At 35.8% G+C, this 25134-nt stretch overlaps 2 protein-coding genes and 1 non-coding gene across 18 annotated transcripts in view; 1 reads left to right on the top strand and 2 right to left on the bottom strand.

The window, feature by feature from the left end:
• Nucleotides 1–620: 620 nt before the first annotated feature.
• LARP7 (La ribonucleoprotein 7, transcriptional regulator) lies at nt 621–18068 on the bottom strand. 5 transcript variants are annotated; one of them, XM_070452298.1, is made up of 14 exons: nt 17914–18068; nt 16090–16369; nt 12125–12328; nt 11812–11912; nt 11657–11740; nt 11365–11529; nt 11189–11282; nt 10767–11117; nt 10508–10652; nt 8746–8894; nt 7936–8054; nt 4469–4628; nt 4099–4190; nt 621–965 (listed from the first exon to the last, which is right to left on the bottom strand). In XM_070452298.1, the coding sequence occupies exons 3-14, from the start codon at nt 12324–12326 to the stop codon at nt 885–887; spliced, it is 1743 nt and encodes a 580-aa protein (XP_070308399.1). In that variant the 5' UTR covers nt 12327–12328; nt 16090–16369; nt 17914–18068; the 3' UTR covers nt 621–884. The 5 variants fall into 5 exon arrangements, with proteins under 5 accessions (XP_070308399.1, XP_020743598.1, XP_020743599.1 ...); XM_020887939.2 differs by lacking the exon at nt 16090–16369 and having other exon boundaries at nt 10767–11114; nt 17914–18067; XM_020887940.2 differs by lacking the exon at nt 16090–16369 and having other exon boundaries at nt 17914–18066.
• Nucleotides 18069–18206: 138 nt separating this feature from the next.
• ZGRF1 (zinc finger GRF-type containing 1) overlaps nt 18207–25134 on the top strand; it is a 54498-nt gene continuing 47570 nt past the window's right edge. For 8 of the 12 annotated variants that reach the window (XM_070452297.1, XM_070452295.1, XM_070452294.1 and 5 more), the window contains exons 1-3: nt 18207–18457; nt 21514–21599; nt 22432–22512. In XM_070452297.1, the coding sequence (XP_070308398.1) occupies nt 21579–21599; nt 22432–22512 (102 nt within the window). In that variant the 5' untranslated portion in view covers nt 18207–18457; nt 21514–21578. Of the gene's footprint in view, nt 18458–18510; nt 18633–21513; nt 21600–22431; nt 22513–25134 lie in introns of all 12 variants that reach the window. The other 4 variants (XM_070452291.1, XM_070452292.1, XM_020887932.2 and 1 more) reach the window with 4 other exon arrangements.
• Nucleotides 18710–18816, bottom strand: LOC139030285 (U6 spliceosomal RNA). Its single transcript, XR_011482589.1, has one exon. It is a non-coding gene; the product is annotated as a U6 spliceosomal RNA (small nuclear RNA).

The following is a 25134-nucleotide window of genomic DNA, read 5'->3' as shown; positions in this document are numbered from 1 at the left end:
CACAATGCATCCAAGGGACAACCAAGTTAATTCCCCACTGCTGGACAAAGCTGTCGGGACTAGAAATGAGTTTGTAGTTCACGGAAATGAATCCCAAGGTAGTCAGAGTACTTTCCTGATATCCTGATGAGAGATTAAGATGCCAGTCATGTACATCCCTGGACATTCAGTTCTAGAAAGGCCTTCAACACTCCCTTCTGTGATTTTCCTGAATAAAATGACACACTCAGTTATACCAAAGGCTGGTTCCTAGAATTTTTTTTTCTTTGTTTACAGCATCTGGTACATTTTATTTTGTCTAATCAAAATAAAATGTTTAACTTCATTTATGAAAACAAACTCAATATGCTTAAAACATTTAAATTGCAAACAGTTCATATGGTCAGTTCAATGGGAGCTGGGACAGGCAAAGTACAATAAACAGAATGAAATATCACACATGTCTCTGTATAAATCAACATGAAAGGATATCCAAGATATTTCAAATGGAAAAAGCAAGTTACAAAACAAAAAGCACAATGAGCATTCTCTGTTAAACATTTCCCCCAACCTATTTATTTAGATAGCACTATTATTTTTGCATATATGTTGTTTTTGCAATATAAAAACAGCAAACTTAATGATAATTTCAAACACATTTATTTTCTAAATCACTTTGAGGTTGATTTGTGTCATATAATTTCAACAAATGCAACATTTACAGAAAAACTGTGGTAAACAATGTAACTGTCTCCAGGAAAAGTCGTATTTACAAGTTAAAGAACAACTATTTAATTAAATGTAGGTTTTAGAAAAACATTATGCATTACCACCATAAAAAAAGATATTCCTAAGAATAGCTCTAGTATCCAGTGAAATCTGAAGAGGTGAACAAAAAATTTTTTTCAGTCATATTCAGAAAATCTGATGTGTTGACTTGCTTGTTGAGTCTTTTCGAGTCTAATCTTTTCAGCTTTGGTGATTAACTACAGAGAAAAAAATCAGAAATTAGAAGGAACTGGATATGTAAAAACAGAAAGATAATTATGACTAGAAAAATCTCACAACTATTAGCTTGAATAAAATTTTTTAAAAGGGGTACGAGGAAAACAAATGAGATAATTAAGCTCAGATCAAATCAGTTACAGAGAGAACTGCCTAAATTAGAGCTTATTAAATATAGTAGATATTAAATCTTTGAATTATCTAAGATCCTTGCATTTTAGTGCTAGACTACTAAAATTTTTTTCAATTAAAAATAATCAATAATTTGGTTATTAATTACTTAATAAATAACCATAATTTCACCAACATGGACCTACTATTCAGTACAGGGAATGCTCCACAGTATTCTGTAATAACCTAAATGGGAAAAGAATCTGAAAAAGAACACATGTATATGTGTAGTAACTGAATCACTTTGCTATACACCTGAAACTAATACAACACTGTTAATTTCCAATGTGCCAATATAAAATTAAAAAATTTTTTTTGACATTTTAGGAGGGTTGAAGACCAATCTTTGTTTCATCATATCCCTTTGGGTTTGAGTATTAATTATTAAGAAACTTTGCTTACAAATTTGAGAAATATTCTAAATAAGGGTCTGCTATTAAAAGTACTTATTATTACACCCTTACATAAATAATCAAAAATTTTAAAGAAGGCAAATTAAATTATACAGAATGAAGAAGACCATTTAAAATGCCCAAAAGCTTTCCTGTAGAAAAACTAAAGTATCATATTTAGCTTTGGAGGAAATGAAAATCTTATTCTCTTATAAACACAGATTCTAATGACTATTCATTAAAATAGTTTCTTTAAACTGGTGATAAGTGGTCATCAGCAGGAAGTCACCTTTATTTATTTTTCATTTTTTTTATTGTGGTAAGTTTTTAGGAAGTCACTTTCAGATTAAACTAAAAACAAACTGTCAGTGGAGTCAAAATTTAAGTGTTTAAAACTCACAACCATATTCTTTTCACAAATTTTATGAATTCTATCTTTATCTGTTTAATAGCTGACCTGTCAGTACTTTATAAAGGAAAGACGATTTTGGTAAAAACAATGAGAAATTCAAATGTGCTTTACAAGCTATAAAGAAAAATGAGAAAAGCCTCACTGTGTCTCCAATACTTGTTATCTAATTTTACTAAAATGCTCAATGTGATAGGGTACACTAGAAAGATGTGGTTGAGGTAGAATGAATGAGAGCCCTTTTGGCAGTTCTTTTCTTCATCTTACTGATCTTTGTCTCAGGTCTTAATTTAATTTATCTGCACTTGATGTTTATATGTCAAAATATCATACATAGAAAATGAAGTATTTCTTAATCAATTGTCTTTTAATTCTATACAAACTGAACAGAGCTTAGAAAACTGTCCCCAGTAGCCTTCTTCTCCACAGAGTGAAAAGAAGAACCAGGATTTTCTATTAGTGTTTTTTTTCTCTCACTCAAGTATACTACTGTGGAAATGGTAGAATGGTATGTCAGTGAAGTATTTACACTATACTTTTGGCTGTTAATTTGTCCTAAATGCTTATTTTCTATCACTAATATGCTTGCTTGCTTCCTGTACCCCAGCTACACTGGCCTCCTAGCCTGACAATCTCCCTCCAAGACCTCTGTATTTCTGTTGCCTAAGAGTGTAAAGTGGAGCGCCTAAATTCTCCTGGCTTGTCTGCTCACTTCCCTAAGGTCTGCTCTATGGTCACCTTTGTATTTTTGAGTTTTCTGAACAGCACTGGTCATCATCTGACTTACTATATTAACTCTAAGCCTCATGAAAGAAGGAGACCTTGTTACTCATGGCTAAACACTCAGTTCTTAAACAGTGGCTAACCAAACCAATGCGAAAAATGTTAATTAAATGAATTAACAAAGTAGTAAACTAATAACCTCCTCTCCTCTGAGAAGCTAGGTCATGTGGAACCTTTCTTCATTTTATGAAATGAGCAAATTAGTACTTTCATTGCTTTAGCTAGGATTCTATACTTTCAGAAGTTTGCTTATCATACAAATCATGCTAATGATAAAAGCCTGATCCTGTTAACCAATACATGAGAACCCTTCAATTCAGTGATAGAATTACTCACTGGTTTCAACCCAATTTATAAAATTCTCTGTCAATGTTTATTTCCTTGTCTCGAACTTAATTTATGCAGATGGGGTCGTTCTTAAAAACATAACTGCTTTTTTCTAGTTTTAAAAATATATACAATTTAAATGATATTTTACATAAATTAGAAGTAAAAGTATTATTTAACAAAGTGATTTCATTTCAATTGTGAGTTCTGGATTAATGATTTTAACATTTAAGATAATCAAAGCTTAAGTAGGCTTTGAAATTAACACCTCACAGACCTGAAAGAGCTCTTAAAGAGGAAGGAGGCCTCTGTCTCAGCAAGTTCAGTCTGCTCTCACGGAAAGAGAACTAACAAAGATCAGTGGAAAACCTCCTCCCAAATCATTTTAAATCTCAATGAATCCTAGGAGATGCAAGACTGATGAAAAAAACTTGATTTTCCAATTAAAAAAAAAAGAATTTTATAAATAGGACCTTAACAAACCCAGAACACGGGAAGTATGACCTTTCAAGGACTAACGGGTCATAAAATAATGCACATACATCTTTTTGGATTTTATTGATTTTTATAATATACATTTAGAAATTGATAATATTATTATGTGCCCTATTATGCTCTAAGCATTTTAAGATGTACTAACTTCTACACGTATAATATTTTTAAAAAGAATAAACAGCTTACTAGCAACAATAAACATCTGATAAATTCTTAAGTGTCTTTTAAAGTAAAGTTATTGAGAGACTTGCTTTAAATTATTATTGTTTTTTTCTATAAATTATTTAAGGTACTAATTTTAAGACTGTTTATTTCCCCTGTGAGCTATTCTAGAGAAAAAGGAATAAAGCTTACCACTGCTAACGGGAATGATATGCACAGATTCTCAATCTTATCTGTGGAGACTCATATCTTTAAAAACTGCACTCTAAATATATTGTGCTTTTTACCATTAAGACAATCTTTAAATAATCATTTACTACCAAGTTATAAAAGAAAACAGCCAGAAATTTAAATTACAAAATATGAACTGATTACCTTCTCAGTGCCTCTTTTCTTTTCACGAGGTTGATTAAGTTTGGCCTGCCTATCTACCAAAATCTTCTGCCAATACCTCTGCTCATGATCACCTTAAAAAAAAAAAAAAAAACACAAAAATGCTTATCACTGAACATAAGGATATAGATGAAGAAACATATCCACAGCTTTATAATTTCAGTAGAACCAGAATAGTTGTCCGAGTTATTTAATGCCTTTTTACTAGTATGCCTTTATATTAGTGTAAAGAACCGCCCCCCCCCCCCAGTTTCATTTGCCAAACTCGGAAATTATAAAACAATCACCCCAAAATAAGCTTTGTTAAAATAAAAAAAAAAAAAGAGAGAGAGAAGGTTCTATAAAGTTTTACCAGAAAGAATCTCTAGTTTCCAGCAGTGTTTCTTTTTAATTTCTGAATGTGCAGTTACTACTGCTTGAGCATCCTCAGGAGTTTTAAATCTAGCATGGCATTCTGTATCTCCTTCCAGCAAATCAACATAAACAACCTCTGAGACTGCTGCCAAAGTATCCTGCATTAGAATTTAGAAGGGCTTAAAATAAACAATAAAAACATTTCATTATAATTCTAAAATTATTCCACTGTAGGATCTATTATAAAATTGAGCCATATATCATTTCAAACGAGGAGTAACTATTTCATTTCAGTTAGCTTCCAAGATATATACAAATGGAGAATTCCTTGACAGTCTAACGGTTAGGACTCTTCACTCTCGCTTCCAAGGGTACAGGTTCAACTCCTGGTCCAGGAGCTAAGATCCCATAAGCTAATAAGAAAGATGCCCAAAAAAGACTCCAAACCAAAAACCAAACTACCACCAAAAACAAAGACCTCAAAAGAAATGCTCTTAGAAATGGACTTGGACAAAGTTGAGGACCAATTTAACATCAAGTCTATCAACTATCTTTCATTCAACAGTATCTTTAAAATTGTACTAGATGGGAATATGGAATAAGTAAAAAAGATCTATAGTATAGAATGTACAAATACTTTCCTCTAACCCTCAAATTTAGAAGACGGGTTCCATGTCTGGGTGGAGGCAAAGAGTAAAACAAAAAACAAAACTGAAATGGCATTAAGGAAGAAGTTGTGTTTCCACTTACCTGTACAAAATCACTTAGGACTTAAAATATATGCAAACTTTTTTTTATAACCACTTGTGAAAAAAGTTTCAAGGCACACACAGAGATATTTGGTTCTTAAGTTGTCTATGGAATACAGATAGGCCAGAGTTTTTACCCTGATAAAACATCTAAGCAACCTCTTTGAGTCACATAACAATGAGAAGTTTTACCTATAAGGCCTGCTGTGAGGGTAAATTAACAAGATTCCTGCATTCCCAGGTCATTTTTTTTTCACAGCAGGTTCTACCCTGTAAGCAAGGTAATTATGCAGGAATGTTACACTAATTCTTAATTCATCAACTTCCATTCATAAAGCTAAAGAAGTACTGAGGGTTCCCAACTGAAAGAAAGAAAAAAATAGTCCTACCTACCTCAACCCCTACAGTTTAAACCCAAAATTTCACGGTACAACTAATTTAGATTATTTATTTATTAAAGGAAATATTTTTTTTGGCTGAGCCTCTTGGCTTGTGGATCTTAGTTCCCCAACCAGGGCCTTTCACAGTGAGAGCTTGGAGTCCTAACTACTGGACCACCAGAGAATACCCTAGATTACTTTTTGATGTTGAATTTTAAAATTCTGAATTACAGAAAGAACTCAGCAATACCTGGAAATATCATTTCAAAAGAAAAGTGCATTAGTTAATAATAAAGTAGTAAAAAAAAAAAAGTAAGTAGTAAAAATCCATGCTTATATATTTATACAAGCCAGGTACTAAGTCTTAATTTATCTGAACACTTAAATCACTGCCTATCACAAAATAGGCACTTTATAATTTTAGGCAAATTCAATTTAAAACTGAAAACTGGAGAGAAATATACTTGCCAATTCTTCCCATTTCTCTATCTAGTTAATGAGTATTTAATTTAAACACAAAGAAGGAAAAATAAGGTATTAAGTGATGAAATTTGAATGTGTTTATTGGCAGTAGTGAGGGTTTTGTAACTGATTTATCAGACAGATTCAATTACTTCAATTCAAAAGATATTTACTAAATATCCATTATAATGTCAGGCTAATCTCCAAATTTAAAACCCTTCTTAGAATAACAAATTAACCTGGCAATCACAGGGGCAACTCACAGACTGCAGTAAGAATCATAGCTCAGTTTTTGTTCCCGCAAAATGTAAGTAATTAATAATTTGGTTAATGCACTTATTTTATGATTTTGATGATCAAAAATGAAGAATTTGTAATTGACATAATTACCATTTAGATAATAAAATCTGATAAATGTAATTAAACCTATACCAGTTATTCAAAATAACAAACTTTGAGTAATTTTTCTTTTAAAACATTGGGCCATCTGACTAACCACAGCAGCATTTACATCTTCAATTTTTTAATCCTTATTGCAAAGTCTATTTTGCTACCAAATTTTGAAGTGCAAGCTAGTATATCAATTTGGGATTGACTAAATTCCTCATCAATACTATAGTAAGAGTCTAGATTTACTTGTTAGTGACAGCTAAAGGATTTCAGGGGATAGGGTTTCAGATAAAGAGTGCTTACAGATGGTTACAATGAGCAAGTTTAATGTTTACAGAAGTTAAAGAATGTTGACTGGTAACAGTCTATGGAAAACCAAAGCAACATACCACACGGTGCTGAAGCCAGTGTAAGAACTATGAATACGCTTGCTATGTTACAGAGCACTTTACATAGTTTAGAGAGGAAGAGTCTCACTTGCGTGGATGACAAAGTTCAACAGCAGACAGGCTGCCCCCACTAGAGGAGGATGTGAGTAAGACGCATCGCCACGCTAGTGCGTGCTGCAGGGGACAGACTCTGAGGTGAAAGCGACCAGCAGGGATGGGGGTTTAGTGTCAGCGATAAGTTTCTGGAGACACTCAAAATACACTTTCCTGTAACTGTTTCAAAAACCTTCAACTAACTGGTGAGGACTGAAAGTACCAAAAAAACTTCTAGGAATCAAATTTTAAAAGGTTCTTCTTGCCATAAACAACAACCCTGCATTTTTTTTCAGGAGAAAATTTTCAATTCTCAAGAGGATTCACTGACAGACAAAAATAAACTAAGTCTATGGTAAGTGAAAAATATGCACACTATCCCTTTTATTTCAAAATAGTTCTGATTTTCACGTCACAAAATCTTTTAGGAATTTATTGAAAACTCAAAGATCTAATGAAAACAAATTACAAATTCTCTAGTTTGCTCCAAATAAGACAACAGCAAATAGTTTTATTTTAGAAACAATCACAAATCAACTTTAATGTTAGTTAATCTTTATGAAAGTTTTATCCCTAAGTATTGCCCCAAAATCTAGTTTCTCTTGATTTTTCTGAAAAACAGAAAAGGTCCCCTGAGAAAATGAATATTGGGAAAGCATTTTACTTAATCTCCTCATTTGATATGATAACTACAGTAGGGTTTCGTCCTTTTCCTATACACAACCATTGGGGCACCAAGAAAAATAAGCACAGATTGCTGTTTTCCTATAAAAGGATTAAACGAAGTTCACTATAAATTTGATTCAGTGAGGAATTTCAGGTATCAGAATTTGCCTCAAGTCAGACTTAAAGGGTTATTATGGAATCAAACTCAATAAGCAGTTTACCACAAGAGAACAAATTCTAATTTGATTTGCCTCATTTTCCACATTCAAAACACTTTCACACAGGGGTTTTTAAGAAGAAAGAGAAACAACTATCATGGGGATTCAAAAGCATTACCCTGACTTGCTTCCTGCCAGGTAAAGGCTCGGTGCTAATGATCTTCACAATCACACCACTCACAAACTGTGGTCCTGCTGCATTAACTTTCTCCTGGGGACCACACTCTTCACTGTTTGCTGTTAAAGCAAAAAGAAAAAGACCAGAAAAATATCTCTTCCATTTAATAATTTAACACTTATAGGCCCGCTCTAGAGTATCAATAGTGGTCTCCCAGCTTTATTTAAGTAATTTAAACTTACTCATAAGGTTATTATGTTTTAAGTTATACTATTTATTATAGATTACCATAAAGTAAAATACAGAAACTCTTATTTCTATAAATGCAAACTTTTACCATTAGAAGAACATTTTTAAAATCTTAAAGAAAAAATGTCCCCTTTCACTGAACCAGTAACAAATTGTTTTACTCAATAAAGAAAGAACAGGCATAGGTATAACATTACAATTCAAATGTGGAAATTTATATTTTCAACTTACGGGAATTTAAAATATAAATATCAAAGATCATCTTTGTTTCTACAAACGCGATGAACTACAAACTAGGCACTCATCACTAATTTTGATTACTAATGAAAACTGTATAGAGAAAATGTATGTGATTAAAAAAGATTCAGTTTAAAATGAGCCCTTCAAATATTTTTAGGTTAAGGATAAATCACATCTGGACAACTTGAGAAATCAGTAATTGCTCTAATAACAACCACTATATAATTGAGTTTCAAAAACTAAAGTTTATCCTACAATAACTCAGTGCGTTTTAGTATAAGTAGAATATAATGCTACAAAAACTATCATATTGATGCTTACTTTTTTCACTTTTCATTCCGGAATTAGTAGGCACTCCATTTGTTTCCATTTCTGATTGTGACTTAATTTGGGATATTGTTTTTTTTAAAGAAGCCATGCTGGCTTTTTGCAGTGCTAAATACTCTTTCTTCAAATCCAACCATTCTGTCCTGTAGTGAAAATAATTGTACTTTTAAACAGCGACAACACATCATTAAATAAAAAGTAAGTCTCAAAATACAGACATTCAGTGACTTACAACCACTCCTTCTTCCAATATTTCTTTAAACACAGTTAAATTATTTCCTGAGTTCTAAGTCCATCTGGCAAACAAGAAAAGGGGAGTTCCCTCTGTCCCAACATTCACATTAAATGTTTTATATTTGCTGATTCAATTCTTGAGTCTGCTTCAAATGTTTGACTGACAAAAATAAAAGCATTGAGTTAACTAACTAGTAAGATTTACTAGAAAATCAGTTAACTCTTGGTGAAAAATTAAAATTTTAACATTTGTTAAACTGCTTCCAATTTGAACGGTAACATTCCTCAGTATTTACTGGAGTCAAAGGAATTTCAAAGAAGAAAAAAAACACCCCATGGAAGCAATTAATTTATTTACATACATTGGTCGAGTAGAGGTTTCCTCAAACAGCTAGAGGTCCTCCAGATAGAAACACAATGCCTCTCCTGGCTCTGCAGGAGCACTCATTGTTACCTTAATCTGTGCCATCAAACATGCAGATAGGGGATTTTTTTTTTTTTTAAAGAGGAGAATATCTGTGGTAATGGTTTTAGCTGTTAACATTGACATCTGTATACTTCAAAAAAAAAAAAAAAAAATCCAGACCCACCCAGGACCATACATTCCCTGAGAGCTGATACATTAGAATAACAAAGGGCTCTCGTAAGGATTCTCTGAGATAAAAAGGGAAGAGGAATTCAGGAGTTAAGAATAGTATAAATAGAAGTACCCAAAGTCCTAGCCTTTTAACCCTCCAAGACGAAAACTGGGGTCTTTGGAAGCCGTAATCCAGCAAGGTTAAGAAGGAAACTTGCTTTTAAAAGGTATGCCATTTTTCTTTCTTCTCCGTGTCTCCCACCTCTCGAGAAGTTGGACTCCCTTTAACTTTAACATGGTAGCACTTTCTGTGACTTTAAAGTAGTAAGTGCTTCCATGTTTTAGTGGAAGTGAATCCGAGGGAACCCCCGGATGGAAGACGGCGACGCTCACAATCTGAGGCTGAGGGGCACCCCTCTGCTTTAACACGGGGGCACCTGCTGCGGAAAGAAAAGCAAGTGCTTCCGTGTTTCAGTGGAGGTGTCTCCAAGGCAATGCTGGGTCTGAAAACTGGCCATAATGAAGTTCTGAACATAATGAAGATGCCGTGGGCTCCCCACCACTCAAACGTGGATGTGCTTGCTTTGTAGCTGAGAAAGTAAGTGCTTCCATGTTTCAGTGATGGTAAGTCTGCTTTCTTCATTTTGTCTCCAAGAAAAGGTAGAATGCTTACTTTACACTGCCGCGCCTTGGTATGCCACAAGATGCACCTTTTAAGGAATACCCTCTACTTTAACATGGAGGCACTTGCTGTGACTTCATAAGGAAATAAGTGCTTCCATGTTTTAGTGTGGTGGTTCCTTTTTAACCCCCAGCATTGTGCAACTTCTGTGCAGATCCTGACCTCAGGCCATTACTGTTGCTAATATGCAACTCTGTTCAATTCAACCTGGAATTGCACTTTAGCAATGGTGATGGAGTGTGTTATTTGCACCCGTGACTTACTTCGATAGCACTCGTAATGGAATAACCTCTTCTCCCATCTTATGCCTCTCTTTATGTTTTTTCTTATGTTTTCTTTTTGCTTTCAGTAGGGATCCGTCTTTTATATCTCCAGTATCCTTTTCCTCTTCCGTAGAGACTTCTAATTCTAAATTAACAAGAAATAATAAGAAATAACAAGAAATAAAGAAATAAAGAAATAACAAGAAATAAAGAAATAAAGAAAATCCTCATCTAACCATAAATGTAAAGTCAGAAATACCTTTGTTTTCTTTACAAACTTCTGGAGCTTCTTTTTTAACGTTGTCTTTCTGAGATACTTTCTTAGCTTTCGTTTTGGGAGAGAAGCAGTCTGCATCTTCAGAGCCGCTTCTTTTCCTCTTTCCTGCTTTGACTAAAGGTAAGCTGGATACTTCAGTTTTTTCTCGTTTTTTCTTTTTCTTTGTGGGCTGCTTTTGGGGTTCAGTAACCTCTACTTCAGAGCTCTCAGATGTGGTCCTTGATCTTTTTTTACAGACACTTTCCTTGGTTGCCTCCGTATTTGACTCCTTGGGCTGGATATTGTCATCTTTTTTTGTTCGGCCTTTCTTCTTCTTCTTTTTTTTCTTTTCTTCTGTAACAATGTTATTATATTTACTTATTTTGCTTCATCTATGTCTAATAAAGTATTTAATGAGAACTCACCAGTTACTGTCAGAGCAGGAATGGGCTTGTTTTTCACTGTCTTGGGAAATACACCAGGTTTTCTCGGTGCTTCCTCTGGTGGGTTATTAAGAAACTGAAATGAAATAAGCAAAATTCTGTTACTGTTTAAAACACTTTGTAATTTTCTTTCTCTTTATTTTAGGTTGTGGACCTACCTCAATAGCTTTTGCAGCTTGTTCTTTTGTTTCAAATTCCACGAAAGCAAATCCCTTCGGGTCCCCAGTAGACTTATAATGTGGTATACTTATATAAACAACATTGCCACATTTCCCGAATACTCTCTCAATCCAGCTGTGGTTAACATTTTTGGGAAGCAGTTCCTATGATAAATTAGTAATAAATAAAGTGTTGAAAACCTTAACTGAAAATAAAGTCTTACTTAAACTGAATACTACAATGTTTTTGCTGGGAGACCGCAGTTCTGAGCTGTCCAGAAAAGTGGCTTACCACATACACTGTCCGCTCATCCTCATCCTTGGGTCTCTCACCCAGCGGCTTTTTCCTCCTGATTCTGGTGCCTTCTAAATCCAGCTGTAAAACGGTACATAAAGTCAATATTAACTAACGGCATCATGTGACACAAAATATGTAACAATTCTTACCTCTACCACAGCAGAACTTTTCAGAGCTCTGGCTATTAACTTTCCATCGGTGGTCAATTTTTTCATTTTGTTGAATGACACAAGAAGTGATATATCAACATCTAATGAAAAAGTTTCAAAAACATTTTCAATTGTTAAAATTTAAAAAATATGTTTTATACACAGTGTATATTGGACGTTATATGTGGCATATACATATTTTAACAGCTCTTAAAACTTTTATACAGTGTATATTGTACATTATATGCAGCACATATAGATTAGAAGTAGATACAGCTCTTAAATCTGGTACAATACACTGAAGGAAACTTACATCCATCTCTAGATTTTTCTATCTGCTCTCGAAGAAATCTATCCTTGTGGAGATTTGCATCTCCAAACCAGAAGTCCACTTGCTTCACAATATCTGCAAGCACCTGTTTAACTCTAGACCTTTTCTTTTTTTCTACTTCTTTTTTCTTTTCTATGCTTTCTTCTTCCATTGCCTTTTCTTTATTTCCACTCTCAGTTTCCATTTCTGTGAAATGGGAAGGAAAGAAATATTAAGTCAGCAAAATAATTATTAGTGATATTAAAAAAACTTAGTTTAGCCTTTATCTGAATGGAAATGGGCTCAAACTTTGGACATTTTCACTATTAGCTGTGGCAACTTTCATTTTGCCTGTTTCTTATATAATTTACCTCCTATGTTAACAGCATTTTTTTATACGTTCTAAAGAATGATAGACTGATGTGTTCATTCCACAACCTCCACTGAGAAAAAAACACTTGATTTTTAAAAATGTTCTTTACTTGCTGAAGTAAAGTGAGATCTCCTATACTCAAGACTCCAAGATCTCTTATACTCAGACTCCAAAGTTCTGGACAGACAACTATCTCCCCGTCCTCTTCTCTTGTGAACTTAAAACCTTACTAATCTGTTTATCGTAGAATGTACTTACTGGTACATCCCCAGTTCCTGGTATACAGCAATTCAAAGATCTGTTGAATGGTGTCATATACACACAAATGAGTGAGCAAAGCCCTAATAGGAGGCCTGGGGTGATAGTAAGACAAATGCGAAGTTTCATCTGTCTTCTCTGTTACACTGGCTGGGAGATGCTATTAGTTGGGATGCAGGCCTTGAGGCTATGAGCAGCATGACAGAATAGATTGGTGGGCAAAAGGGCTAAAAGCTTTTAGGCATCTAGGGTGGGGGGAAGCAGTGGATTTGGGTTAATTGCTGTATTTGGGGAAGACTGGGACTAGGTCTCCATATGAGATAAAGATTCTGTCCCTACTCTATCTTCTGTCTTAACCCCTTTAAAGCTAAGTAAACAGTTATTAATAGAGCCTATTTGTGTCTCCTGAGTCTGACTGACAGTGCAGCAGTGAAGCTGCAGATAGTTTCAAAGTGACACCCAGGATGAGGGTATAAAGCCATTAATGCATTTCACTTCAAACCTCCAGCTAAGTATGCATTCTCATCAAAGGAAGAGTATTTTGGCATTTTTAAAGCAGGCTTCCGTTGATCAGCTAAACACTAATTTCTAAAACATAAGTAATTATTTAGATGATACTAGCCTGACTCATAAAATGGAAGTACATGCCAAAATTAATCATTAGAAAAATAACCAGGTGGCATTAGTGCTGCATAACCATTTATCACACTCACTTCAACCCATCCTGTCAGGCTTTCCTTTCCATCATTCTAATGAAACTAAAAACAATGATCTCCACTGTCTACCAGACCTTTCAGGAGCATTTGCAGTTGCTAACCCCCTCACTGAAAACATCTTCTTCATTTGGCTTCCAGGAGTTGTCTTCCTTCTCCATTTCCTTTTCTGGAACCTCCGACTCTGTCTGCTCTACCCTTCCATGATGCCCAAGACTACATTCAGTCCTGGGCTCCCTTATCTACACAGATGTCCTTTCACAGGGTCTCTGGCTTTAAGCTCCATGGCTCTCTATATGTTGATGTTTCACAAACCTATCTTCTCCACTCCCGACTTCTCCCATTATCTCCCCATTCCAACATGCAAATACCCACCTGACCTCTTACTTATCTAAAGCATATCTCAAGCTTAAACTGAACTCTCAAATTTTAGCAAACCACATATTTTGCCTAGTCTTTCCCATCTCAGAAAATACCAGCAAAAATTGCTGAGAGGGCAAAAACACTGAAATCCTTCTTCATTCCTTCCTCACATCCCACAGCCAATTTATTAGCATTTCTGTTAGCTCTAGCTTTTTAAAATTCATATGAATCTTCATTTCATCCGTCACAACCACCTGTTCCAAGCTATCACGAGTGTCTTGCCTACAGTTCAAACACATCCTCAACATTTACTTGCTTCTACTCCTCTTCCATTATCAATTCTCCAGACAGCAGCTGGAATGATCATTTAAATATGTAAATAAAATGTCAATTTCTTGAACAAAATCCTTCAAAGGTTTCTTATCCCAGTCAGAATAAAATAAAAAATCCTTATTGTGGCCTATAGGTCCTATTAGATCGGGCCTGGGGATCTCGCTCTAACTTCATCACTTGCAACTTCTTTCAGAGTGCTCATTACAACCTCAACACAACATCGGTCTGTTCTTGAACAGTCTAATGCATTCCCATTTCGCGGCTTTTGCTCCTGCTGTTCCCCAGCGTTCCTGTCACAGCTGCAGGGATTACTTCCTTGTTCACCTAGGCCTCTGCAAATGTCACTTTATCAAAGAGGTTTTCTTTCACCAAATCTAAAATATCCCTTCCCTGCCAACCATAACCCTACCCTCTGCCTCACTCACCACTTTCTATACTTATATCCTCTTATTCCTATCTGGAATTATAATTTTATTGCCTACCTGCTTCATTATAATATAAACACAATGAAGGCAGAGACTTCAGCTTGATCACAACCTTGGCATTTGTTGAATAGTTAAGTAATATAACAGTATCTAACAAACTGTCAAGTGTTGAGCATTTCAAGTTATTTTGTAATGGGGTAGAATTATAAACAAGATACAAATGCAGGCTATGACTGTCACTACAGAATTCACTACTAACTCTTCTGAAAAAATCTATAAAGAGCAGATTACCACCTCTCCATTTGTTTTCATCGTCAAAGCCACCATCTAAGGAGATAGTGGACAGAACTGCATAAACACAGAAAGCCACAAATCTCCCAGAAATCAGACTTTTCCCAGCGTTCTCTTCTCAGCCCTGATACTCTCCTTCCTTTCTAAGATTTTGTGTGTGTGTGTGTGTGTGTGTGTGTGTGTGGCCTGGAGAATTAAGTTCAGAAAATCTTGCCCCATGTGAATAACACTCATCTGCAATTTTCAATCTTAAAAATCTGTAAAGACTCAAACATACCTTCATTTTTGAGTACGGATATGGATCAGATTAAACAGGACATAAGCTATGGTACAAGTTCTCTTCTCTACACATTGGTTATAGAAGATCAGGAAGTTACATGATAGTCATAGTTTACTTTCTTAATGTCCTATGATAACAAATAGGTATACTGTCATTCCACACATTCCAAATCAAAGTTATCTTTCTTAGCAATGTCTGTTCTACTGTTCTTACCACCCTCATTTTATTCAAGGATGACATATTCCACTTAGTAATCCACTTAGTCGAGCTATTTACTAGCTGTATGGATTTTGAGCACGTTACCTCATCTTTCTACGATCTATAAAGTGGAATAAAAGTTATACCGACATAAAAGGGTTGTTGTAAAAATTAATCAAAATGAATAAAGTACTTTCCATTGCTGCTATACAGCACACAGTCAACAATATGTAACTGTTTTTTATTGCCATTTACCAATCTATTATTAAGTCCTATCAATGTAACCTTTGGAATGACTCTTATCTTCATCCAGTGTTTTCCACAACTACTGTCATAATAATATGTAAATAGTTTATAAATTGTTCGGGAAGTCATCCATCCGTCACAGAAGCTGTGTAACTTGTCTAAACACAGGTCTAATTTTGTGACTCTGATGTTAAAACTTTGAACAACAGTAATTCTTTAGCATCTTTTGGTAACACAGCATATATTTTTAAAAACTTGTTAAATGAATCAATTAGTTTCATAGGCTTTAAACAAAGAATAAAAGTTACTGTGTAACACCAGCTACTTGACACACCTTGTTTTAAATCCTCATAATCCCTTCAGGTTGTTTCTCTTAGCCTCTTTTTACAAAGGCTCAAAGGTTAAGTGACCTGGCTAAAGCTAGCTAGGTAAGTAAGCTCAGGTATGTTTAACTCTCACACTGCCTACGTTTTAGTAGAACCTCTTACCATGTAGTCTATGTTTTGACTCAAATCCTTTTCTTAAATTGTTAAAAATCTTTTTTACAAGGTTGTGTTGGTTTCTGCCATACAACAATGCGAATCAGCCATCTGTGTGTTCATGCTAAGTCGCTTCAGCAGTGTCTGAGTCTTTGTGATCCCATGGACCACAGCCATCCAGGCTCCTCTGTCCAAGGAATTCTCCAGGCAAGAATACTGGAGTGGGCTGCCATGCCCTCTTTCAGGGGATCTTCCTGACTCAGGGATCTAACATTGCATCTTACATCTCCTGCAATGGGAGGCAAGATTTTTTTAACAGTAGCACCACCATCAGTCATAAATATACATATACCCCCTCACTCTTGAGCCTCCCTCCCCTTTCTCCATCCCACTCCTCTAGGTCATCACAGAGCACCAGACTAGGCTCAGTATGTTACACAGCAACTTCTCAACAGCTATCCATTCTACACATGGCAGTGTGTATATGGTGATGCTACTTTCTCCATTCATTCCACTCTCTACCTCCCTGCCGCCCCCCCCCCCCCCCCCCACTGTGTCCACAAGTTCATTCTCTACATCCTGGCTCAGAAATTCTTAACTTGAAATCCATGGAATTTGGGATGGATTTCAAAAATTATTGTGAATCCCATGAAATTTTCAAAGGTAAATTTTAAAGAAAAGGTGAAACCATGACTTTTCTACATTTATAAAATGAACACGTCAATCATTTTATTTAAGTAATAAACCAGGGAACGAGTTAAGTGCTAAAAACCAGTTTAAAGGTGAACTAAAAAACTAGACACGCACAAATACAAGCAAGCAGAAACGCTGAAATGACCTTGTTAACAGATGCAACACTAATCAGGGCAATAACTGTAAGACATTTCAATTATGACTGTTTTCTATAACTTACATAATTGTAACATAGCTCAATGACAATGAAGAGAAGAGGTAAGCTGGAAAAGTAAGCTAGACACCTTTTTTTTTTGGGCCATTTCAACGTGTTTCACAATTTTTCTTTAAAAGGTTATAGCAAAGTGTTTAGACATGTATATACATTTTCCTGGGAGGCTCATCCATATCTTTTAAATAATGTTTTAAAAGGAAATGGCGTGTCAAAAAGGTTAAGAACTATAGTTCTAGCCACATTTGACTATTCGGCGGTGCCCACTTTGTCTATGCGCCTCTGCTTTAAACGAGTCTTCTCGTCTTCCTTGTCTTACGAACTCCTATTCAATTTTCAAGGCCCAGATTAAACGGCATCTCACTCTTTCTAGGCTTCTGCTAGCACATTTCCCCTAAACAACCGTCTCATCTGTTTCCCTTTAAGCATGTCTATTAACGCACTCAATAATACACTGTATTTAACACTTATTAGTTCTTCCTTCCACAATTGAATTTTCAACTCTCTGAAAGAGATAAAAGTTCTGAAAAAGGAAATTACTTAATATTAAAATACAAGTCCACATTCGCTTTCTTTTGGCCACCAAAACTCAAATCTGCGAAGAAAAGCAATTCCTCTTTTGATTACCGCCCCATTAAGTACCCGTCCTTCCTTACGGAAGCGGTCAAACGCGGGACTGCCCCCAAACCTTCCAAAACCGGACGACAAGCGCCCCCAATCACTAGAAAACTGGAACTACAAGGGCCGCCGGAAGACTCTTGCGCGTGCGCACACAGATCTAGGACACTAGGACAATCGAACTGATGGGTTGGTGGGAGGGGACGGGATGAGAAGGACCAGAGATGACAGAAAGGACTGCATAGAAAAAGACTGAGAGTAATTTAGACCTCACCCAACCTGGGCTACCCTAGAGTCCACTTAGAACTTACTCTGTCCAATTCCCAAAATACAGGGCCAGAGACTGCGTTCTTCAGTCCTCCGCGTCCCCCGAACCTTACAGTCGTAGTTATTTTAGCGTCACACGAGCGACACTTCCTCCGAACGCCTTGGAAAAGATAGGCCCACAGGCTGTGCGACCGCCGTTTACGTCACAGGCGTAATCTCGCGTGGGGGCGGGACATCGGAGAACGCAGCAGCCACAGAGGCTCGCAGCCGGAGAGGAATTTGATTGGCAGTTTGAAAACGGCCATTCAGTTCCGGAACCTGGGGTTTGATTTGGTGCGGTCGCGAGTTGATGATGTCACTACTTTTCGCGGGAGAAGTTCGAAAGTGGGTTTTGTGCAATAAGCAAGTTAAAAGAGCTGTTTCCAGTCGGGAGTTTCTGGGGAGTGAGGGTAGATAGGATGGAGTTTTGAGCCCGAGGTGCTGTCAGTGATTTTGATGCGACGGGCGAAGGAGTTTGCTCCGCCAGACGGGGTCCGGTAAGGAAGCTGTGTGGAGACAAGGTTGGATCACGGCTTTCCCCAGCAACCTGTAAATAATTAGTGCTTTGTCTTTACCACCTTCCCCCAACTCCTGCTTTGCAGTTCCGGTATCCGTGTGAGAACCGGGGATGGTTTTGCTGTTTATTTTTAGGACTGACAAAGGGTCACTTCATTGTCATCTGGTTACAGAAGATCGTGATAATTAGAACGTTGGCAAATGAAATGTGAGCATCTTTTGGTTGTCTGGACTGGACGGTTTCTTTCTTTTTTTTTTTTTAATATTTATCTATCTATTTGGCTGAAAAATATGGAACGCTTCACGAATTTGCGTGTCATCCTTGCGCAGGGGCCATACTAATCTTCTCTGTATCGTTCCAATTTTAGTATATGTGCTGCCGAAGCGAGCACTGGACGGTTTCTTAAAAGGCTATTGGGCTCGTGATTCTTAAAATTTTTATATCTGTGAACCATTTAGGGATTCGAAAGATCCTGCTTGTTCCAAAAGAAAAGAACCAAAAACATCTCATCGTACCTAGCAAGAACAGCTCATATTTTAGTGATAACACCGAATTTATACATAAATTTATAAAAGCACAATAATGTATGTGTATGTGTGAAGATATGTATGTATTTCTTTAGTAAATTATCACAAAACATCTAATCTCTCCCCTTTTTTTTGAAGTGTAATCCTTTAAATTAATCTACCACTCATAAGAGTTTGGACCTTCTCAATACATTTTAAATTGCAAATCCCTCAAGTAATATTTCTAATTTAGGAAAACAATGGGGAAATTTATTTTGCAGTTGGTAAACAGCATATAAGTAATCCTAAAGAAGTAAATACTGGATTTCTAACCTGTAAATTGTGATGGTAATAACTTTTCAGGATTATGAGACTGATAAATATTATATGTAAAGAATCCAGTCCCATTCTTGCCTGATACAGTAGGTATTCCATAGTCACATAATGTAGTTTTTGTGAATAGGAACACTAGAATTTAGACGATTTAGTTTTGAATTCTGAATCTGCCATTTGTTTACTTCATGATCTTAGGCAAATTACATACTTATTATGTACCTCACTTCCTATTTTTGTAAAATGAATATAAAAAATAGTATCTGTACTATAAGGTGTAAACATTTAAAGCATTTTAACAGTGTGTAGCATATAATTTACACTGAATAAATAATAGCTGTTATTAAAGCGATCTAATGTTAACTGCTACATGCCAAGCATTGTGTTGACACTATGTAGTCTCATCTACATATATGGGATGTCTAACCCATTCAGTGGCTGGAGGCAAGTTGCTGTAAAAGCAGCAGTGAACTATGTGTTTCTTTGGACCTCTGTTATCTTCTTGGCATTCACTAGGCACCTAGCGATCCTGTAAGCTGGAGGGGAGGGATTAGGATATGGAGTTACATTTCTGAAAGGCAGTGCCTCTGTAGGTCTGGTCCTGTGCTGTGAACTATGTCATGGGACAAGTATTCATATCTCATTTGTGTACTGTTTGCCCTACCCTTTCTCCATTTGGCAGCCAGAGCAATCTTTGTAAAACCCAAGTCAGATTATGTAATCTTATTCTTAAAATTCTGCCTTGGCCTCCTACTGTCTTTTTAAAAAGTCCAAACAACTTAGCATAAAATAGAATGTCCTTCGCATCCTGTTATTGCTCACTTTTTTAGTCTTATCTCTCACAACTCACTATCTTACACTTGAGTATAAACTAGAATTTCTTGATGATGTCTTGCTAAGTCTTCCACAGCTTTTTTGTACATGTTATTCTTATTTGGAAATACCCTCCTTGGAATTTTTCCTTGGTTAATGATTATTTCAGTTTACAGTATATGCATTATGTCTTTCAGGAAACCTTGTTTGATGCCCTAGACTGAGTTGGGTGCCCCTCCAGTGCTTTTCCTTCCATATTTTTTGCAATTACTGTTTATTACCCTGCTATACTGAAAATTCCTTGAGACTGGGAGTAGTATTTTGTTCATTTTAGTATGTTGGCCTAGCGCTATGTACGCACAGTACATAGCACACAATAAGTACTAAATATATGTGATTTATAAATAACATGTAGGTGGCCTATTTTTATGCATTTTATATGTAAAAAGGATGAATTTAATCCAGAATTCCAAATTATTGCTTTACTGAATACCTGTAGGTTTCAAACTTGAGTGTGTATCACTGTCACCTGCAGTGCTTTTTAAATTACGGGTACTGGACCCCAATGCCTGCCTTTATGATTTAATAGGTCAAGACTCAAGAATTTGAATGTCTAACTAGCTCCCAGGTGTTGCTAATGCTGTTGGCCCAGGGATCTAAGGCAGTGGTTAAAAATAATAATACTTTTCTTTGGCATCTCTGTTTACTTCTTCAGTTCATTATCAGTGATTTTAGATTTCCAGCTTTGCCCACAATAACAGTTTTATCCAATAGCAAGTGATAAGTATAGTGCTCATTGCAATTATATTGGAAAAGTTTTTCCTTGGAGCGGTATTATAATTTATATTTGGTCTTAGATACTATGTTACATTGACTTTGAAAATGTAAAAGGAAAGATTTGAAATGCAAGGGGGCCACCTTGTGGTGATCATAGCAATTCAGAGAATTTTAGAAATTGAAGCTCTTTCTCAGAGAAACCATGCTTCTGGGGGAGGGAAGAATCAATTTTCTGATACATATTATGGCACCTGGAAAAATGTCTGCAGCCTACTCATTATTTTATATATTTTAATTAGTTTTCTCTTTACTTGGAAAATTCTTTTTCCCGTGTGGTGTCACTATTCTGTAGGGTCCTCAGCGGCAGATAATTTGATTGCATCTGTGGGTTGTTTTTTTTCTTTTTTCTTCTTTTGGCTTACCCTGGAAGCTTGTGGGGTTTTAGTTCCCTGACCAGTGGTTCATACTGGGCCGTGTGCAGCGAAAGCAGAGTGCACAGCACTGGCCTGCCAGGGAATTCCCTACGTGTGTGTTCTCCTTGGTAGTTACTTAGTCTCAACACATAAATACCTCTCTTTGGTCAAGAGTTTGCAGGGAAAAATTGTAGTTGCTACTTACTCTGTTCATCAGGGTTGAATGTTTGTCATTTTTCATTTTAGGTGCTATAAATAGTTGAGTGACCACTGATTATTTTCTGGACCTGACGATAATTTCAGAAGAAACAATGGAAAGCCAAGAATTTATTGTAAGTCATGTTTGTTTTCACTGTTTCCTCTTTCCTTCCTTCCTTTCATGTTTCACAATTGTTTTGCTAGATTTAGCTATAAAAAACCTAAAATAAATGTTTTAAAAACCCCAAACCTGGGATTTTCTTGGTGATCCAGTGGCTAAGACTCTTTGCTTCCAAGGCAAGGAGTCCAGGTTCAATCCCTCGTCAGGGAAATAGATCCCACGTGTTGCAATGAAGAGTTCACATGCTGCAGTTAAGGATTCTGAATGCCACAGTGAGGATAGAAGATCCCACATGCTGCAACTAAGACCTGGTGCAACCAAATAAAAACAAAAAACAAAAACCCAAACTAAAATAGGACACTCTGTTACATTTGGATTTCAGCTAAACAGTGAATAATTTTTTAGTATAAGTATGCCTCTCTTAAATATTGCCCTGTATTCTGTCTGGCAGCCCTGTATTTTGCCTAGAGTTCACATTGGTTATGCAAAGTTCTTTGGAACAAATTCTTTGGAAGTTTGGAACCAGGAAATAATTTCTTTCTCTTGAAAAACTGGCATGTCTGTTCTATCTAGATGAATGGCTCTTAACCTCTTTGGTGTCAGGACCCTTTTATACTCTTACCTCTCCTTTTTCCCCTCCATTGTCTTTCACTATCAAGTTTCCTTCTTTCTTTTTTTTTTTAATTGATGTTTCATTGTTATGAGATCTGTGCTTTTATTTTGATAAATAAAAGATCCTTGTGATGTCTTACATATTTTTTGTATAAAAGAAGGGTATAAAAATATATAACATTTAATACATGGAAGTAGAAACCATTTCTCTCCTTTGTACTTTTGGAAATAAGGTACTGTATACTCATCAAAAGATGAAGAAGTCAAAAGTATGGCAAGATGGAATTCTGAAGATCACTCACTTAGGAAACAAAGTAAGTGCAAAACAGTGGACTAAGGAGTCTAAAAGTTGGGTTCTTTTGATTGAATATTAAGAAAAGTTTGTGGATGATAAAATCTTGGATATGTCTATAAGCTGATATGAAAACAGAAGTTGTCAAATGATTCCTATATCACAGTGATTAATTTGTGGATTATAAAAGCTCAGTTCATACTATTTAATTTCCTTTGATTTTTTTTTTTAAATGAGATTTTCTATGAAACTTTTTAGGAATTTTGGTGCTTTTTTTTCCTATGCAGTAATAAGAGTTTAACTATACCAAAAAAACTACTATAAAATATATTTGTAACACAACAATGCTCACAATGTAGTGGTACATATTTTAGAAAAGCTGCCAATTTCTGAAATTATGTGTAGGATTCATTTCTTCTATTTTTGGATTTTCTTCATTATTTTTGGATATCCTATCAAGTCTTGAGAGAATTATTTACTAGGATAAATTTTTGACCCTACTAGATATAGTGATCCTTCTATGGGTGTCTTTTCCTGCCTTGATTATCATTACCTTTATCTGTCAAATTTAAATGTTCTACTCTTATCAGTTCTCATGACCTTGTTTAATACCCTGGTCTCCTCATTCATCATATCACCTCTTCTTCATTTGACTTCTGTGATGCCAGACTATCCTAATGTTGCTTACTGTCCACTTGTAAGTATTTTCTGCTGGCTAATTCTCTTCCCATGATTAAAATTTTTGCTCAGGACTCAGGCCTTCATGCTTTTGTAGAAATGTATAAAGATGCATAAATTATCTCTCTCTATGGAGGAAAGGGAGATTTATTGGAAGGAATTGTGTAATGCGATCACAGGGGCTGGCAAGTTCCAACATGTGTAGTTGGCAAGCTGGAGACCCATGAGAACTAATAATGTGGTTTTAGTGTTTATGCCAACAGGCCTGACACCCAGGAAGAGCCAGTATTTCAGTTTGAGTTATAAGTTAGGAAAAAACTGATGTTTCAGTTCAAAGACAGGCAAGAGTTTTCTCTTACTTGGCCTTTTTGTTCTATATAGGCCTTCCAGTGAAGGGATGAGGGAGAGCAATGCTGTAGTCATTTATTTTATTGAGGTATATTTCTGACATGACTTTATTTTAGTTTCAAGTGTACAACTTAATAATTTGATATGTGTATACATAGCAGAATGATCACAGTAAGTCTGTTTCCCATCCATCACCATCCACAGTTAGAAAAATTCTTTTTCTTTTCCTTGTGATCAGGACTTTTAAGATTTACTCTCATCAAATTAACAGTTGTTGTTGTTTAGTTGCTGAGTTGTGTCTCTTTGTGAGCCCATGGACTGTAGCCCGCCAGGCTCCTCTGTCTATGGGATTTTCCAAGCAAGAATACTGGAGTGGGTTGCCATTTTCTTCTCCAGGGGATCTTCTTGACCCAGGGTTTGAACCTGCATCTGTTGTATATTTTGGACTTTTCAGGTGGCTCAGTGGCAAAGAATCCACCTGCCAATGCAGGAGATGTAGGTTCTATTGTTTCTCTTAATATTACCAAATTTAAAAGAAGAACTTTATTACAGATGAGTTGATAACATATTGGACACATTGGCAAGATTGTAGCCTCCTGAATGAAGCCAGCAATTAAAGATCTCCATATTCCGTCCTTATTCTACTTATACATATCTATCACTCTGAAATTATCAGTAAAAGAAACTTTTTAATATAGAAAGACTACTTGTAAGAAAACAAACCTCTTAATGAGGTATCAGGCACATTTAAAGCATGCAGTGAATAGTAACTTGTTATAGATTTTGTCTTCAAGGGACTTTTATCTAATTTTTATCTAAGAGCCTAATAATTAAAATATGTACAGAGATATGCTTAAGGTTCTGTGAGATTACAAATGAGAGATGTCAAAATTTGACTCTGGTTCAAAGAAGTCTTTCTGGATGAAGAGCATTCTTTTGAGTATTTGTTTCATTTTGTAAACAAAGTTGATAGGTTTGAGGGAAGGAAGCTGAGCCTGGAGTCATGGCTGTAACAATGTGGAGGTGTAGCACAGTGTGAAACACTTCTGGGAACTAGAAACAATTGACTGTGGCTGGAATAAGGGTCTATGTTGGAAAACTGTAGGAGATACAGCTAAAGACGTGGGCAGGAGGCATTTTATAAAGGACTTTGTGTGCTCAGCCTGAGGTACCAGTGAAGAATTAGGAGCAGAAGAATGACATAATCATGTTTCTATTTTTAGAAAGATCACTTTGGCAGCTATGTCTAACATACCCTTCAAGTGGCATATGATGAAAGTCAGATTGGATTTAGAGGACTTATAATAAAGAGGCTGTAGAATAATATAGACAAAACGTAATGGGGCTCTGACCAAGCCGGCATTAGCCTTGACAATGGAGAGAAATGATAATAGAGAGAAATTGTGAAAATACAGAATCTGAAGGTCTTGAATATGAAGGAGAGGAGAATCCAGACTGACTTTTAGGTTTCTATATTATGATCATGGTACTGAGTGAGATAGGATCTCTGAGAAAGAAAAGCACATTTAGAGGGAACAATGAAGATTTTGAGTTTCATTTTGAAACTGTTTCATTGACTAGGCTAAAGCCTTGCGCTGTATGGATCATAACAAACTAT

The sequence above is a fragment of the Odocoileus virginianus genome, chromosome 21, assembly GCF_023699985.2.
Source record: "Odocoileus virginianus isolate 20LAN1187 ecotype Illinois chromosome 21, Ovbor_1.2, whole genome shotgun sequence".
Classification (NCBI taxonomy): Eukaryota; Metazoa; Chordata; class Mammalia; order Artiodactyla; family Cervidae; genus Odocoileus; species Odocoileus virginianus.
The sequence above is the reverse complement of the archived record's forward strand: the minus strand, read 5'-3'. Positions and strand labels throughout refer to the sequence as shown.

Coding starts and splice junctions, on each gene's coding strand:
- LARP7 (XM_070452298.1), bottom strand. CDS start 12,326: ATGGAAACTGAGAGTGGAAATAAAGAAAAGGCAATGGAAGAAGAAAGC. Junction 11,741..11,811: donor AAAGTTCTGCTGTGGTAGAG/GTAAGAATTGTT, acceptor ACCGTTTTACAG/CTGGATTTAGAAGGCACCAG. Junction 966..4,098: donor AGAAAAGAGGCACTGAGAAG/GTAATCAGTTCA, acceptor TTTTCTCTGTAG/TTAATCACCAAAGCTGAAAA.